This window comes from Melospiza melodia, chromosome 3 (assembly GCF_035770615.1).
Source record: "Melospiza melodia melodia isolate bMelMel2 chromosome 3, bMelMel2.pri, whole genome shotgun sequence".
In the NCBI taxonomy this organism is placed as follows: Eukaryota; Metazoa; Chordata; class Aves; order Passeriformes; family Passerellidae; genus Melospiza; species Melospiza melodia.
In genome coordinates, this window is record NC_086196.1 from 28,831,880 (window position 1) to 28,848,300 (window position 16,421).

A 16,421-nucleotide genomic window follows, 5' to 3' on the forward strand; every position below is an offset into this window, starting at 1 on the left:
ATCAGAGTGTAACCTCAGGAAGAGCAGCTGTTCAAAACACAACTGACTCCATGTCCTGCAAGAGGCAGGCAAACATGAGTCCTTCTAGACTCTCTTGCCCACCTAGCTCTTAGACCATGGTGTGAAGTGGTTCAATCCCACCTACTAATGGTTTTATTCCTACTAAACCCATACTACTAAAAGACAAGAATTTCATAATTTCAGGGAAATATTGTTTTCTTTCCTGTACCTAGGTTTCTGGGAAAAAAAGTAAAACAAATTCTGATTAGAAGACAGTGAGCTTTATAAACAAGCATATTATGCTTTTGTATCTATTCATTTCACCAGCTCTGCAGTGAATGCCATTTCACGAAAGGGCAAGCACTTTTTTGTTGGCTGAGTGTTTCCACATTAAAAAGCAAGCTGTAATGATTAAGAAAAATAATTCAGAACATTCAGTAAATTCATTATGTCTTACATGTGTTTGGATTATCCAAAATTCACTTTCAGCCATAACAAGTAAATTATTGTGATAACAAACAGCCGTACAGATGAAAAAGATTGAAGAGAGATATTTCAAAGTCTTTAAAGAATGTGGACAGCAAATTTACATTAAAAAAACAGGATGTGACGAAAACAGCAGCACCAGCAATGTATTATTGAATGAAATACAGACTGCAACTCATCCAAATGCTTTAGCAGACCTAGGAGAACACCAAGAAAAAAACATTCTCCAAATTGAGTATTTTTGCAGAAATTGTAGCATGCTTTTACATCTTGCATTTGTATTAGTAGATGCTGGCTCTATCCTAAGCACTTTTTTCAGTTTTGGCAGGACCAGCAGCAGAGTTTTGCAAACAATGTGATGGTCAGTGTGAGTGAAACATGAGCTTCTGCACATTCAACAAAAGCTCTTGTAGTCTCTATGCCAAAAAATACAGCTGAACTATGCAGAACAGATTGATAATCAGAAAGCTTGTTTTTATCCACAGGGCATCTTACTTGTGAAAGAGAGATTATTGTAGGTTTTTTAAAATTTGAAGTAGTTTTTCTATAGCATTTCCTTATTTCATGATTTGAGAAAAAAACCCACATAACAACAGGAAAACAAACCAAAGAACCCAAAAGAAATCAAAACAAACAAAACCTATACCCACAGAGTAAACCCATAAAATGAGCCTTGAACAACACTAACTGAATTGAATGTCAATAGAACTGAAAGTGGATAGAAAAATCTAATTTAAATTTGTTTCACATTCTCAAAATGATGTAAACAGCAAAAACGCAAAGAAATACTAGTATTTTTTTGTGGACTACAGCTTAATACATGGAGAAGGGATAAGTTGGCCCCTTCTTGAGAAAGAAAAGTAACTTGATGTATCTGGGCAGGGAGCCTGGAATGTGGATAAGCAGAGACCAGGCTGGCATAAGCATAAGCTATTTTTCTCTTCCCAATTATAGGCTGAAGGTGATCTCTGGTTAGTTTGAGAGCCTTATCCTGTGTGCTGATATCCCCATAGCCTCAGAGGTTGCTAATCTCAGATTGTAATGTTTATCATTACCTCTTATGGGCACTGTCAGAGCCATGGCTTCCCTTATTTGGGAAGGGCAGGTGCTGCCAAAAACTAAAGTGTTCATGTTTCAGGGCTGTGATCACTGGCCATTTTTGACTCTTCAGTCACAAGACCTACAAAATCCACTGAAGCTTTTGTTCTGAAAAATGTAAATCTGATGTTTCTTAACATATTAACTCTCCCCTGAAATATTTTCATGTTCAATTTCATATGTAGTTATAAAAGTTCTGTCATAGAAAATACATCACTGATGTCTACAGATCATTTCCATATTTTGTCATTTGGATATATTTTTCTTTGTCAAGAGCTTAATACTTGCTCTTTCTCAAGCCCAAAATTCCAGGTGTAATCATTCAATTTTAGAATTAGCCAGGCTGGCCATATTGCCATGTTTCTGTGAAAAAAAAAATAGAGTTGATTGGATATTTTTTTCCATTAAAAAAAAAGAGGAAAAGAAAGAGCACAAACATAAAAAAGTTTTTAGGACTACTTACACACTCTTCAGCTGAAAAATGCTGAAACTAAAACTGTTCATTCAACTTGAATTCAACCATTTTATTAGCTTTATGACACACTTTGTAGTTAAAAGATCACCTCTTTTATTGCTTTTGCTACTAGGATGCTGGTGACATCCATAAGAAAAAATAGACTTAAAACCAAGTAGATTGGCAATGGTGGAAGCTAAATTTTTTCCCCAAATTAAAAGGAATTTTCTTGGACTTCCTCGCGAATACCAGAAAGCCATGGGCTCAGACTGAAGTCTTATTAACACTGGAAAAAAATATAACACCCCAACCTAATTTTCACTAACCTAGATTTTGGAAATTGCTGAAACATTTTTGCATGTCTTTGAATGAAAATTCAGCCTGAGGCAAAAAAATGAACATGGGAAATCTCATCCTAAGTGACTGGAATGCGATAAATATATAAATAATCTAAAATAGAAGCTTATAATGGAAAATTTTAAGGTAATTTAACTATGTATTCCAAATTTAATATTGCTTGCTATCTACTTCACAGAAAAATAAAAATAAGAAGGGTTGCTTATATGTAAGAGGATTTTCCTAATTTCAATCAGCATCACAGATTTTATTTGCATCAAATTGAAGATATAGTGAAGGGGGACGCGATTTAGTTTGTCTTGGATAAAGTTCTCCAACAAAGACATTCCACCTTCCAAAACAGAAAGTGTGAAAAGAAGAGGTGTAGTAAGGCACTACTTCTGTACCTAAAAGAAGCAAAAATAGTTTCCAGCTGAGTAAGTCTTAAGTCTGCTGCTTAGCGCAAAGCCAGGTGCTGAGTGCAGTGAGCATGAAGCAGAGATTGCTTGCTCCAGCTAACAGACTGAGTGCTTGTCTACAGAGCAGCACTCTCAGGAAAGTTAAGATAAATGAACTAATACAATGAAGTTGGAGTGCATTAGTCAGAGAGCATTAAATCTCTGCCTAGATGCTTTCATTCGGAAGCAAAGCAACTTTAGATGGCTACAACTTAATTCTTCCTGAAGGAATGCTGGAAAAAAAAAAAAAAAAGGGTTTGGTCTGGAAAGGGGCACAGACTTCCAGATTCAAATACATAATTTAAGGAAAATACAGCTATGTTGTCATCTGTACCATGTTCTCCAGGTTAAAGTTAATGCAGGTGTAGTTGTAGCTGTAATTTGAGAAATAGGGCGAGACAGATTTGTCTGTGCACGAAATATGCATTTTAATTTATTAACTTGGTGAGTGGGTTTCTAGAACACTAGGATTTGTATGATCTAGCTCTATTTATCTATTTAGCTGTCTCAAATACTTTGTCTTCAGCTACAGCAAATTAACCATCATTACATTGTTCTCTTCCATACCTCACCCCAAAAGCAATGTATTAGTGAAGTGATTTTGGGAAAAGTCATACAGTAAATAAACGTTTTCCCATTCTGTGGAGAGTCTGGTTCATGCATGGCTGAAAGAAAGAGGCCATGAAGGCATACAGTTGAGGGAAAAGTAAAAAGTAGTTCCCAGGCTTGATTCTATAAACAATTAGGCTCTCTCAAGCGCCACTTTATATACAGTAGGGTTCTCAGACAGTCTTCCCATAACAGGCAAAACACTCTGTCCTTGGGCTCTCTGGGAAAAGATAGCTACTCTGAGAACAGATATGGAAGTTTTGGGAACCTTTCATATCACAGTGAGAACGCTGGTCCTGTTTTCAATAAACAATCATGGGTATGGTAAAACAAAAGGAGGGGTTAGAGTTTTCTCTGTTAACCTATCGTGAGTTTGGATTTTGCAATATGCATGAAGTTAATTAACATTGTTCTATAAAGTGGCTGATTTAATCAATAAATCGAAGTCAATGCTGATCAACGACAAGGTGGGTTGGCTTCCTTCACTTTCAACACCATTCCTTCTCAATGCCTGTTTCAATTAGAGCTATTTCCCAGAAATGCAGGGCAATTCATTTCACTGGTGAGATCAGTTTTCCATAAAAATCAGAAATCGTCATTGGACATTCCATTAGACAGAAATTCTGTACTTACATATACTTTTATCTCGATATTTTTTACTATTGTTCTAACTTTTTGCCAAAATAATGTGTAATTAACTCTTATTGGTAGTAATAGTAATAACAATTATATCACCTATTTCTTAAACAGACTCCAGAAGCAGCTCAAAATCTGCAAAATCTATCTAGAACACAATATCTAGATGCTCAGGAGAGTTTTGTAAAGAAAGATAATCAATCCCTTGTGCCTCTGCTGGATTATCAAGCTCCTGGTCATGCAGTCCAGGTGCCACTGCATTCGTGAAATTACTAATACCTCAAATACCAAATTGGAAAGACCCTAACTTGTATATGTTATCATGAAATAATTTGATTTCAGGGCTCTTAAGCATGACCAATGGCTTTGTGAAGTTATTTCTCAGAGTATTTCTTCTTTCCAAGATTAAATTGGTTACAATAATTGGAATAGACATTATTGCTAGTAGTTTATCAAAATATTTAATTAAAAGCAAATTTTAGGGCACCAGTTTGCCCAGCTCTCAATACTGCTTGAATCTTTTAATTTCAGTCACTTCCATCTGGGATTTTTATTCATTATAACTGTTCCTCATATTTCACTTCAATCTTTCAAAAATGAGGCTTATAGATTGAACTCCCTTGTAAATTGTGGGACTTGTACTCAGAGGATTTGACTATTCAAAAAAATACAATAAAATTACTTTTAAAACTTCAGTGTTCCCACATGTTGGGCAGAAGACAGAATGTTTTTCCATTTCTTGCTATTAAAAATATTAATTTTAATTCTGAATTTGAATTTTTTTTTCTGTTAAAAACAATAAAAGACTATTTGTGCATATTTCCTGAAGGTACTTCAGAAGGGAACTGTAAAATTCCATAAGGATTCATGCCTTTATCACACTGTAGAAAGGGGCCAGACAGAAGTTTTCTTGTCATTGTTCCTCCTATGTACAAGTTGCATTGTTAAGATAAAACATGAAAACAAATTAGAGGAAGAAAATTGTTTTGTACTTCAGCAACTGATTGTATAACTAGAGACTGCATTATCAGGCACATAAATAATGGGATTTAACTAATGACACCTGAACACTTTTTTTTTTTCTGGCATCTTATAATTTCTTTGCAATAATTTCTGCAATGTTATTATTTTGTGTAAAGAAATGCACTTTTGTATAGATTAAATGGTGCACAAGAGGATGTTTTGGCCAAGACTGCAACATCATTTGTGTTTTTAGATTACTTTGCTTGAAAAGACCTTAACTGGGATCCTTGCTTATGGATGTGGGTTCATTATTGTCTGGCTTGCCCACTGGTATCCTAAAAAATTCATTTTGATAAAACATGATTTATTAAGTAGTTGGGAAACCATTCCAGGCAGTTTAGATGACCCTGATTAGCACAGAACTGGAGCTGAAAAATACCATAAAAACATTTTACAGAGGTGTAAAATACTATGAAACCACACTAAGAATACATGCAGAAATGAATCTAATTGCATGAGGGAGGGTGTATGTGTACACACAATATTTTTAATAAGCCTCCTTCTTGCTTCCTCCTGCCACTATCAAGCTGAGCACCAGTGTGTTAGAGGGATGCTCATGAAGTTTTATGTGGCCTAGCCTTTATGGAGGAGCTCTGTTAGGCCAAAAAACCCCTTCAGATGTCCCAGAAAACACCTTTGTTTGTATGATCTCTGAAAACCAGTCCAAACCAGTTCCTCTGTGCATTTGCGGAAAGTGCCAGTTATAGGAGATTAAACAGTTTGAAAAAGAGCAGGTTCTTAAAATGGAACTTTTCTTATCTCTGATACACACCTGGCTCACTCTTAGCTATGACTTCCTAACTTGGATGGCACCCACTGGCCTATAAATTTACTTTTTTCCTTGCCCAACTCACTTCATGCCTTTTGCACCAGAGGAAGTTCATCAACACTCAACTTTCTTGCACTTTTACTAGAAAAAAGATTTCTGGAAAAGTTTGGGCAGGAGAATCTTATTATGAATGTGCATTTTCAATCTAGCTACACAAGCATAAAATTACATTTTTTTTCTTGTTAATGTTTAGGTATACATGAATTTTTGATCCTTTGCAGTCTGTGCCAGCTGATGTTTGAATGCTTCTATGATACAACAGGAATAGTTAACCAAGCTAACAAAAATTATGTTTTTGTTAACAAAGATATTGTATGTTACACAAATATATGTGGACAAACAGACAAAAAAAACCAGTTACCCTTTGCTGGTGTTCGTTTTTCAGGTCTCTCAGTTTTCTGTTTTTGAATTTCTGAAAAAAAATGCAACGCAGATTTGTCAATATTAAAATAATTTTCACACACAAAAATATCAGATGCATTCTCATATTAAAAAAATTATTTAAAAGTGCTTAAAATATTATGGCTGCAGCTTTATCACCTGCATAGTCAGTTACATACAATAGAGTTCAATTTCACATATATACATGGAAAATATATTTGGATAAAAATCACAATATTAAGTGTCTTTAATAATTTTGCTGTTTTTAATTGAGCCACACAACTATTTTAAAAGCAAGAATAGGTTTTGCTCATCTGTAACAGTTATGCAGTAACATGTGTTGGTCATAATTCAGAAAAACATTATTTGCTAAACATTTTTCGTATTTATCTTGAGTTGTTTACCAAGATTAATATTTTATGTTTTCCAAACTACCTTTGGAAGGAAAAACGTTCTTTTCACTACATTTTCTAAAATTTTTAAAGCTCACATACTGAATTGCTAAGTCCAACACACAATAAAAGGTAGACTCAATGCTCTGTACAAACTGCAAAGATAAAAAGTTCCCAGGTTAGGGATTGTTGTCTTGGAGAATGACTCATTTTGATCATGCTGTACACCAAAATATGAGAACTGTCTTCCTTAGAGGAGGAAGGGGCAGAGTGTTTATCTGCCCTTGTTATGCCATTCCTTTTGAAAGAAATTTTTCAGTTGCAATATTGATATTAAATTGCTGCTATATACCTCCATGTAAATCTTTTTCCTACTGTCCTTATTGTGTCAAAACCAGGATAATATAAAAAAAGGTAAAATGCTGAATTTTTGAAAAAGCAAACCATAATTAAATTAAATGTGCGTAGCTCTCTTTTCACACAGTTGTAGAAATTTAAAGAGCATTTATTTTAGCTCTGCAGTGAAGTCATTAAGAATATACAGAGTGCCAGGGTTATCATATTGTGCACATATTTCCTGCAGAAGGAAAGCACTCTAAAATACTGTATGAAATTTGTTTTTGACAAAACCAATTGCAAATCTCACTAGACTCTGTGGGAGATGACTTCTTGTATTGTTACCTGTGGTCTGCAGGGTCTAAATAACAAGAACCCTGACCCCAAAATTAATCCAACAGAGGAAAAGCTATGCATATTACATCTCAAGTCTAAGCCACTCTAATGCCTATTGAAGACAACTGAAATATTTCACTTACAACCTTAGTCATTTTCTCAGGATACACATTGCCAAAGAAATCCAGTAGGAAACAAAATTTCCCCTTCCCAGATATTTACCTAAGCCCTTGAAAGTAATGCAGAATGTTTTTATTGTACAGTATTTGATATCTGAAATGATTATTGTGTGGTTTGCAAAAACATAGCTATTCTATGACATCAGGCTATGTTGTCTTCAGATAGAGAGAATATTTTTTCTCTCTGAGATAAAGAGTAATAAAGGGTAAAAGACATCACTGTTAACCACTAACGTATGGAAACATAACTAAGCTAATTATATGATGCCATTAGGCTAAAAGAAGTTTTTATTCAGTTCTCCTCTTGCTGTTTTCAGCCCGGGTGGCAGTTCATTTATAGTTCTATAAACCTCAAAGGGCGAGAATAGAATATACTCTACTGATTTACTGTGTTTCAGCTGAGCCTGGATTATTTTTATTTCAAACATTTGAGGATATTTTATTTCTATTGACTGAGAGAATCCTGCTGCTGCATTGTCAGACGTTTCCCACTTGTTTTGCTTAAATGGCTACATGGTCTAGTTTAGGTACCATAAGTGGTAGGAATGGTGCAAGACAGTAACAGATGGAAGATTGCTCCCTAATTCTGGGCACATCTGAGCAGTTCTCCATGCCACTGCCTTCAAACACTGACTCAGGGGACTTAAAGAAAGCTGAGTCACTTCCTCTGCACTGCAACATTCAGTAGAGACATATCTCACCCAGTTCAAGAGGTCACCTTACATACTGAGATGAATATTAATAAATCGTATTCTTCAGGCAGAGTCACACAGACACATATTCCTTGCTTGCTTTAAAATGGATCAGCTCTGCTGCATTTCTACCCTATATTATGTGTCTCACTACAGAAAACAGTCCTATTTTTCTTGAAAAAATAAGTATAAAATAAGAATAAATCCTTGTTATTTAAAAATAAAGTTTTAAAATTACTTTTGATTTAGGGAAATTACTGCTAGTTTGACTGGAAAATATGTATGGACCAATGGATCTAGAGCTGGTTATTTAAATCAGGCTCACAATGTATCAGTAGTGAAGCTTGCTTCCAAGAAATATTCCAGTAAATTCCACAAAAATATACCTTTTTAGATGGCCACACTGAAACCTCATCTAATTTTCTGCTACAATTAGGATACCACACATCACAAAGAAAGCATACACAAATTCCTTGAAGTACATCTTAACACACAAGTGTGTGCATATATGCATTTACACACCTAAAGTCTCTTCACAAACTTCCCATTAAAGTCTGAACCATCATAAAAAATTGCAGTCTGGATCACATCAATTCTGACACATTACATCCCAAATTTTTCCAGTACAAATAAATCTAGTCTTAATATAACTAAACAAAATCAATTTACAAAACAGAAAATAACAACTATTTGTTAACTTCTAAGTATTTAAAATCAGGAAACATATTAGATTATTGGAGATTTTTTTGTTGTTGTTTTATGAGAGTTCTGATACTCTCTGCTTCATCTTTTATGACAAATAGCTTTAATTTTGTAGTAATCACATCATATCTTATTGCTGAGTTGACAAAGTGGTTGTAATATCATAGAAGACTTACATGGCCAGTTTAAAGCATGTAATTCATCTCTATCAGTGTGACACATTGTTAATAAGTCCTAAATATTACGAATTCATGTTTAGAAAAATGACAGAATCAAGCAGCAGCAAGGATAATCTTTGTCACCACAGCAACCAGTCGGATTTTTTATGAGATGACAGTGCAGTTTATTAAATTATTGTAAGGGAGTATGTATTTTAAAAGCTGCATTTCATTGTTTGTTTTTTTTTTTAATTATTAGGCAGACATGAAAAATTATCTTTCCCCTTGTGTTGCTTGGGTTTTGAATAGGTAAGTATTTCCTTAAATATGGATACTGCTTGATGATAATTTCTCTAGACCTCAGGTCTTGTGCAGCTATGCAGAACATACAGGGTGATTATTTTAAATAGGTCCAAGAAGGAAAACTAGGAATCTTCTCACTGACCCTTTCAAGATGCTGAAAGGAGACACAGTCAACTATACTGCTGTCAGGCTGATTTATCTGTGTCCTGCTGACCCAAAACAGACCTTACCAGCCAGCTGAGGATCAGTATTGCAGGAAATCCCTGCTGAGCAAGAGAGCCTGGGCAGCAGCTTCCCCACCCCTCACCCAGCTAATTCTCATTAACAGCAGTTGACAGTGTCTAACGAGAGCAGAGCCCTGGCTGTGCACTCTAGCTCCAGGAAGATCAGGATGGGAGAAAATAATTTCAGTCCCTTGAATCTGTGTGAACTAAAGGGTCAGCACTGTGCACGTTTGCATCAGTGTGAATGAAGAGCACAGCCCCTCATGCTAGGGCATGAGGAGATTCTCCTGGCTCCTGGTTCCCTTCTTTGTCTGCCTTTGTGCTTCTGATTTTGATTTTTTGTTATGCCCTTTTTTATAACAGTAAAATGGATAGCATTATTCTCAGCTATTTCAATTTTACTGTGTTATAATAGCATCTATGAGCCTTAGCCTACATGAATTACTTTTGGTACCACATGGAGCTATGACATGATATAAATATCTCATCTCTGTAACACAGGAGTTCAAACTTAAGAGGGATGCATTTCTTCTCTTACTGGGAAAGCACAGCCTTGCATCTTGCTTCATTAGTGGACAAAATGATGAGTAGCATTCTGGTATTGTTGAAATAGGACCTACACGTCACCCTCCGCTGAGTTTCCATCTTACAGATTAAATGTACCTTTAAAAAAAATCCCCAAAATCATATTAAAAATGTCCATGATATAAGAGACAAAGTGAGGAAAAAAAAGAGTCTCCATTTGAAACACAAGAATGCTTTACCCAAGGTAACCCAGAGAGTCAGCAAAGGAACTGGGGATTTACCTCTGAACATTGACATTCAACATCACCCTGCATGCTTAATGCCAACCTGTTTCTACTTAAATACTGCAGTGAAGAAAGAATGTAGTTCTAATATATCTAATGTTTTAAAGGTATAATTAAGCAGATGGAATTTTATATGAAATGAGAATAGATTTTTTTCCCTAACAAATTTTACCGGCTGGTCTTCATTTTCATCAGCTGTTACAGGTAACACAGAGATTTACACCCTCAGTGCTTTGACATTCTCTCTCTTAAAAATATCTTAACGTGAAAAGGAAAATTAGTCCAACTCAGAGTCTGGTGAGCCAGAGGTTAATAATTTGCTTTTGAGCAGTTAAAATCCTTACAGCTATTGCCAGCAATTTAGTGGGGCTATATCCTTGCTAGTTTATCAGGACTAATTGGTAGCAGGCAGCTGATTATCCTGAAGAGTTGGTGGAAACAGATACTGAGGGCAAGGCTAGAGTGAGTGGTGTTAAGAGCTTTAGAAGATGGGAGATGTAATTTCTAATGTGTTTTTAGAAGTTTTCTGTGTGAAGAATTGTAGTCTACTCTCTTGCTGTTGGTATCCTCAGGAGAAATTTGCAATTGTGCAGCTGATGTCTATTTTTAATCTAGATAGTACCAGCTGGTGAGGGTGACAGTTATCCTTGCGGGGCTAGGAGGAGAAGAAAGGAAGCTATGCATGAGAGCAACTTCTCTCTGACTACTAATACATCAAGTGGCTGTGCTTTACAGGCAAAAATACCCACAGCAAAACCAAAAATCACCTTGCAACAGGAAAAAAAGTGCAAGGAAAAGACAATAATCCAAAAAAACCTAAAAATAAAAGGCAAAAAAAGAAAAAGCAAGCAGGAAATACTTGATTGGGGAATAAAATTTGTGTATTTTTTTATTGTGCCACTATCCAGGAACCAAAGCCAGTGTAACAGAAGGCCTTAAATACCAGCATTCAGTGTTGGAAAGTCTGAGTGACATATATGGCTTATCCTGGTGATTTCCCTATGAGCTTGCCAGTAGCATAGTCTCATCCTCAGTATTTTCTTAGATCTGGCCCTGTTCTGGGGTCTCAAAGCAACTTCAGGCTGGGGTATATCATAAATTTTCCTGAAGCCATGTATTATAAGAGCTTTCTTGAAAATGCATCAGGGACAAATTTCTCTTATCAATGAAAATGCTGAACAGTTTGTGTGCTCATCCACGACATAGGGAACCAGATCACAGCACCTATTAAATATGATTTCAGAATTTTTTATCCAGCTCTTTGGAAATTACAACTACATGTTAGAGTGAGAATAAAGGTTTCTTCTTCCTTTTTGGGAAGGCAAGGCAAGGCAAGGCAATGGCCATGTCAAATTCCATTTGTCTTGTTAAACTGAGAATTCTCTTCCCTTCATTTCCCTTCCCAAATACTTTGTTGTTTTTGTTTGTTTACTATTATTAGTATTAGTATTAGTATTGCTATTATGTTGAGTCGTGTTTTTATTCTGGTAAGGTTTCCATTTGAAACAGAAAAGCAATATCTTATCAGAAAGGTTTTTGCAGGGAGGGAGGTACTTCCAATTATCTTTGACTAATTGTCCTGTAAGCATGACTGGCATTCTTCATGAAAACCATATGCAGATTTTTATGGTGGAATTTTAATGACTGAGATTTTGAAAGAACTGAAAGTGGAAGACATTACAAGTTTTCAATTCTATAGATTTTAATGTAAAGTTTTATTTTAATATATATAAAGATGTTAAGGCTGTGTTTTTCCTTCCCAGACAGCAGTCCTGTACCTTTAGATTCTAAAATCAAAAAAAAGAATGGTTTTTGTACTTTGATTAAAATCAAGAGCCAAAAGACAGACAACCTCTTTACTCAAACAAATCAGAGATAGACCACATGATCAAAACCAGTGGAACATTAAATTTTCTTGACATGCTTCTCCTTATGGATGCCAGTCTGCAAGGTGTTGCTGGTCCAGTGGTAAATTATGTTTTTCAGAGCCAATTTTATCAGTCTGCATTTAATTGAGTGTAATTTACTCAAAAAAAAAAAAAATGCAGGCAAGGCTTGTAGGCCTCTTAGAGCAAAATTATATATGCAACTATACCTAAAATCTCTAATCTTGATTAGCACCAAGGAAATCTTTTTCCATTCAAATTTATTTAATTGTCGTTTAGTTGGGTCTTTTGGTTTTGTCTCTTGGTTTTTGAAAGGTGTTAAAAATACAATAAAAAGAGATCACAGACTCAGTTACTCGACCGAGATTTCAAAAACATGAACTCTGCAGATTCTACCTGACTGCATTAGGCTGTAAATAGTCATTCCTTGGCAAATTCAATCACTTTTGGATCCAATAGATTTTATTTCAGGGGTTTGGCATGGAGACGAGAGAAGTTTCTGTGGGTCATGAGCATGGGCTCCCTTTGCTGCATCCTCTCCTTGGCACAGCAGTAGCTGTGCAGGGATCTGAGCTCACTCAGAAATACACAAGCCCCCCAGTTTTGATGCTGTGCCTCTAACTGAGTTTTGGAAAAGTTGCTCATTTTCCAGGTCAGGCACAGCAGACTCCAGCCAGTGGGGATCTGCTTAACACCTTCTCCTCTCAGAGTGAGAACTTCCCAAGAGCTCCATTACTGGGGCACAAATTAAGATTTCCGTAAAGATTGCATGGATATCTTCACTTAAGGTTTTCCCTGATTTAAGAGGATACCTTCAACAGCTGCAAACCTCTCTTCTAACACTTCTGTCCAGGGTCCCTACCAGCCTTGCAGGCCAAAATTCTTTCTCTTTTAAAATATAGCTGGTAAGTTTGGATTGAAAAGTTTTAGCTCAAGCTGAAAACAAATCACTATTCTGCAAAAGGCAAAAGAACTACAATTGAATATCCCTGTACCCTTGTGGTACATTGCCTTTTTTCATCTGCATAATAAGGAAAGTATTTTCTTTCTTTTACAAAATGCTATTTTATGGTGGATATGCAATTGCTGTACTGATCAATGTAAGTAAAACCAGATGAAATTGTTAAAAGAACAGTAATAACAGAAATGGATGCCACAAAAATAAAAGTGCAAAAAAATCTCATATCTGGAAAAGCACTTTAACATCTGAGAATTGAACCAATCAATGATTTTCATCTTTTAACACAGAAAGTACTTTACACAAAAGTATGCAAAATGCTTTATAGTAAAGTGTAGCCTAGGGAAACAGCAAAAGCCTTTTAGTGAGATCTTTAATAGCAACTCATATACAGAGAAGTGAACATTACCATGCAGCAACATAAAAGAAACTGAATTCAGAAGGCATTATCAGTACAAACAGGTATATACTTTAGGGATGAATGGAACTGTCTAATTATTTTTTAAGACACATATATGACAACTGCACTGGTAACACAGTTTTCAGGTTGCATTTATAATATTCTGAATTTATTGTCTCTTGTTCATTTTAAAACTGCCTGTAGCCTTGGGTTGACAAGAAGTTGTAGATGGATTACAGCCATGCAAACACTGTGTCCCTTCACTGGGAAAATGCTTGGAGTATGGGAAATTATAACTATATTTTTAATAGTTCTGATATATTTCCTGAGGCATTTGCACTGGTCACTCTAGGGCAGCATTAAGGACTTCTGTCCCATCCACTGAGTCAGCTGGGCTTTTGGTCTAATCTGACATTCTTAGGTACTTTAATAGTTAAAAGCAGTCTGACACACATGAATAATTATAGGACTAATAATTTGTTTACTTGATCACAGCACCAAAAAACTATGCAGGAAATTGTCTGGTCTGAGAACCTTTCCTTTTGGGAGCGCTTTGTTTGTTATCCCAGATCAATAACCAGGTCTGAACAAGCCAATAGATTGTGCTGACTAAATTCTGACTGGCCTTAACCTTGTGGTGGAGAAGGGGTTAATAGGAGTGGGTGTCTGGCATCAGGTCTGGGGGAAGGACACCTTGGCCAGAGCTGCCGAGGGTGAGTCAGTGTAACTGACAATCCCCTTAGAAGCTGACATGTCTTTTAAGAGCATGATGTGTCTTCAGCATATTAATAACCAGCCCAATACTCTGGCAATGATACTCTCATTTGAGCTGAAGACAGATGGATAAGGTGCCTTGCCAAAAAGTTTATTTGTCTTTTACAAAATTTCTTGAGACCTTTAGCTGAAATTTCTAGTCTGTGTTGGCTTCTTGTCGCAATTTATGATTTTTTTAAATCACATTTTCATAAGAAAAAAGTAAAAAACATATTTTTCTGTCTCACATATAGACTAATTCACAGAAAAATTAAAGATCCATCTCTACCTGAAGGAAATGTTTCTTTTGATTGTCAGTAAGAATAATCTTATGCCAATAATAGAATTTTTCGGTAATGTTGAGATGGATAACTGTCAAAATGGTGCTTTATTTATTTCTCTGCTTTTTAATGGAATAGTATTTCTTGAAACTAAAATTATTTTCAATTTAATAAAGACCTTTTTAGGCATGGTTCTCAATGTTGAAGTGTTTGTAGTTCTTTACTATTTGCACATCTTTATTTCCAAATTTGTGTTTCGTCAACTCTTTTCCAAACTCACAACTGAGGCCAGTAATGCCTACAAAAACAAACAAACAAACAAACAAAACACCCTCCACTTTCTTTTTTATAGCAATAATTTCTAGTAAAAGCATACAGGCATGCAGCTCTCAAATAATAGAATGTGTCTCTTAAGGTGAAACTAACCCTGAAAAAATTAACAAGATTATTAGTCATAACTATTATAGAAAATAAAAAGAAACTAAAAGCAAATTAAGCCTGAAAGAATTAAACCTCTCTGCCATTTGTGAAAATGCCCTATAGTTTTTGTATGTTGAGAATATGCATTGTTAAAGACTGCAAAGTCCCCTCCAGCATAATCATTCTCTATGTCCACTGAAGAATACTGCTATTCCAGACAATATTAAATGTTCATTCTTTTTCAATTATTGAAGATAAATATTAGTGATAAGACTTGGACTGGCAAAAATAATTGCAATGAAAAAAAGGTGCTTGAGAGATATTTTCATATCTTCAAAGGATTCTGAAACTGATATTAATCCCATTGCCTGTGGAAGCCCATTGTCATTACTTGTACTTCTATTATCTTTGCTTTTAATTTACATCTCTAGGAAAGTGATCTTTGCTTTCTTTGGGATCATAATTATGATTAGACTTTTCCTCTTTCATGGCTAGACAATGTCCTTGCCACTTCCCTTGATTTTTTTCCAATATACAATTGTACTGTGATATCAGTAATCTTATTATTTCAGTTACTATATTGCATTATAAAGTAAATTTTGTGCAAACATTTTAGGATTCAAAAAAGCTGCTAGAGTGAAGGCTTGTCCATTCACTAAAAATAGACATGGAGATTTTTGAAAATTCTCATTCTATTAATGAATACCACAATAACTTTGAGTTAAATCCAATACAAACACTTAAATATCAGCCACAGGAACCATATTGCACATTTCCAGAGTGAAATTTGAGAGAGGTTTGCCATAAAAATGTGAAAAAATATCAATTTGTTCATATTCTGGAGACAGCAGTAGTGTACTGCAAAATCTCACTGGTACTTTTCTTTTGTTTAGAAAGTTCAAATGCCAGTGTCACCTAAAGAAGGATCCTTCATAAAGCTATAGATTAAATTGCTGCTCAGACTTAAAGGGAATTTGATGCAGAAATGGCCCTTTACAAGTAGGCAGAGAAAATTCCATAACCAAAAACTTTGCTTCTAATTTCATGAATCAAACTAATATTTTGAAATCCAAAAAACCCCTGATCTATTTGTATAGATGGTTCTCTTTTGGGTCCAGCCCCGACAGCAGCAACATGGAAAGAATCACCAATGCCATGTCTTGCTTTGTTTTGGAAAGCTTTTCTTCTGGAAGTCTTATTTATGGACCATGTAAATCACAGCACAAATTAGTTGAGAAAAGCTGCTTGGAGAGCTCTGCACCTTGTGCTCAGGGGAACAGAT

General features: G+C 35.4%; 1 protein-coding gene across 1 annotated transcript in view; it reads right to left on the minus strand.

Moving 5' to 3' along the window:
- Window positions 1–16,421, minus strand: part of TRDN (triadin) — a 224,527-nt gene that overhangs the window by 159,967 nt on the left and 48,139 nt on the right. Inside the window, exon 6 of the mRNA XM_063153340.1 lies at window positions 6,291–6,341. Within this exon, the coding sequence (XP_063009410.1) occupies window positions 6,291–6,341 (51 nt within the window). The remainder of the gene's footprint in view (window positions 1–6,290; window positions 6,342–16,421) is intronic.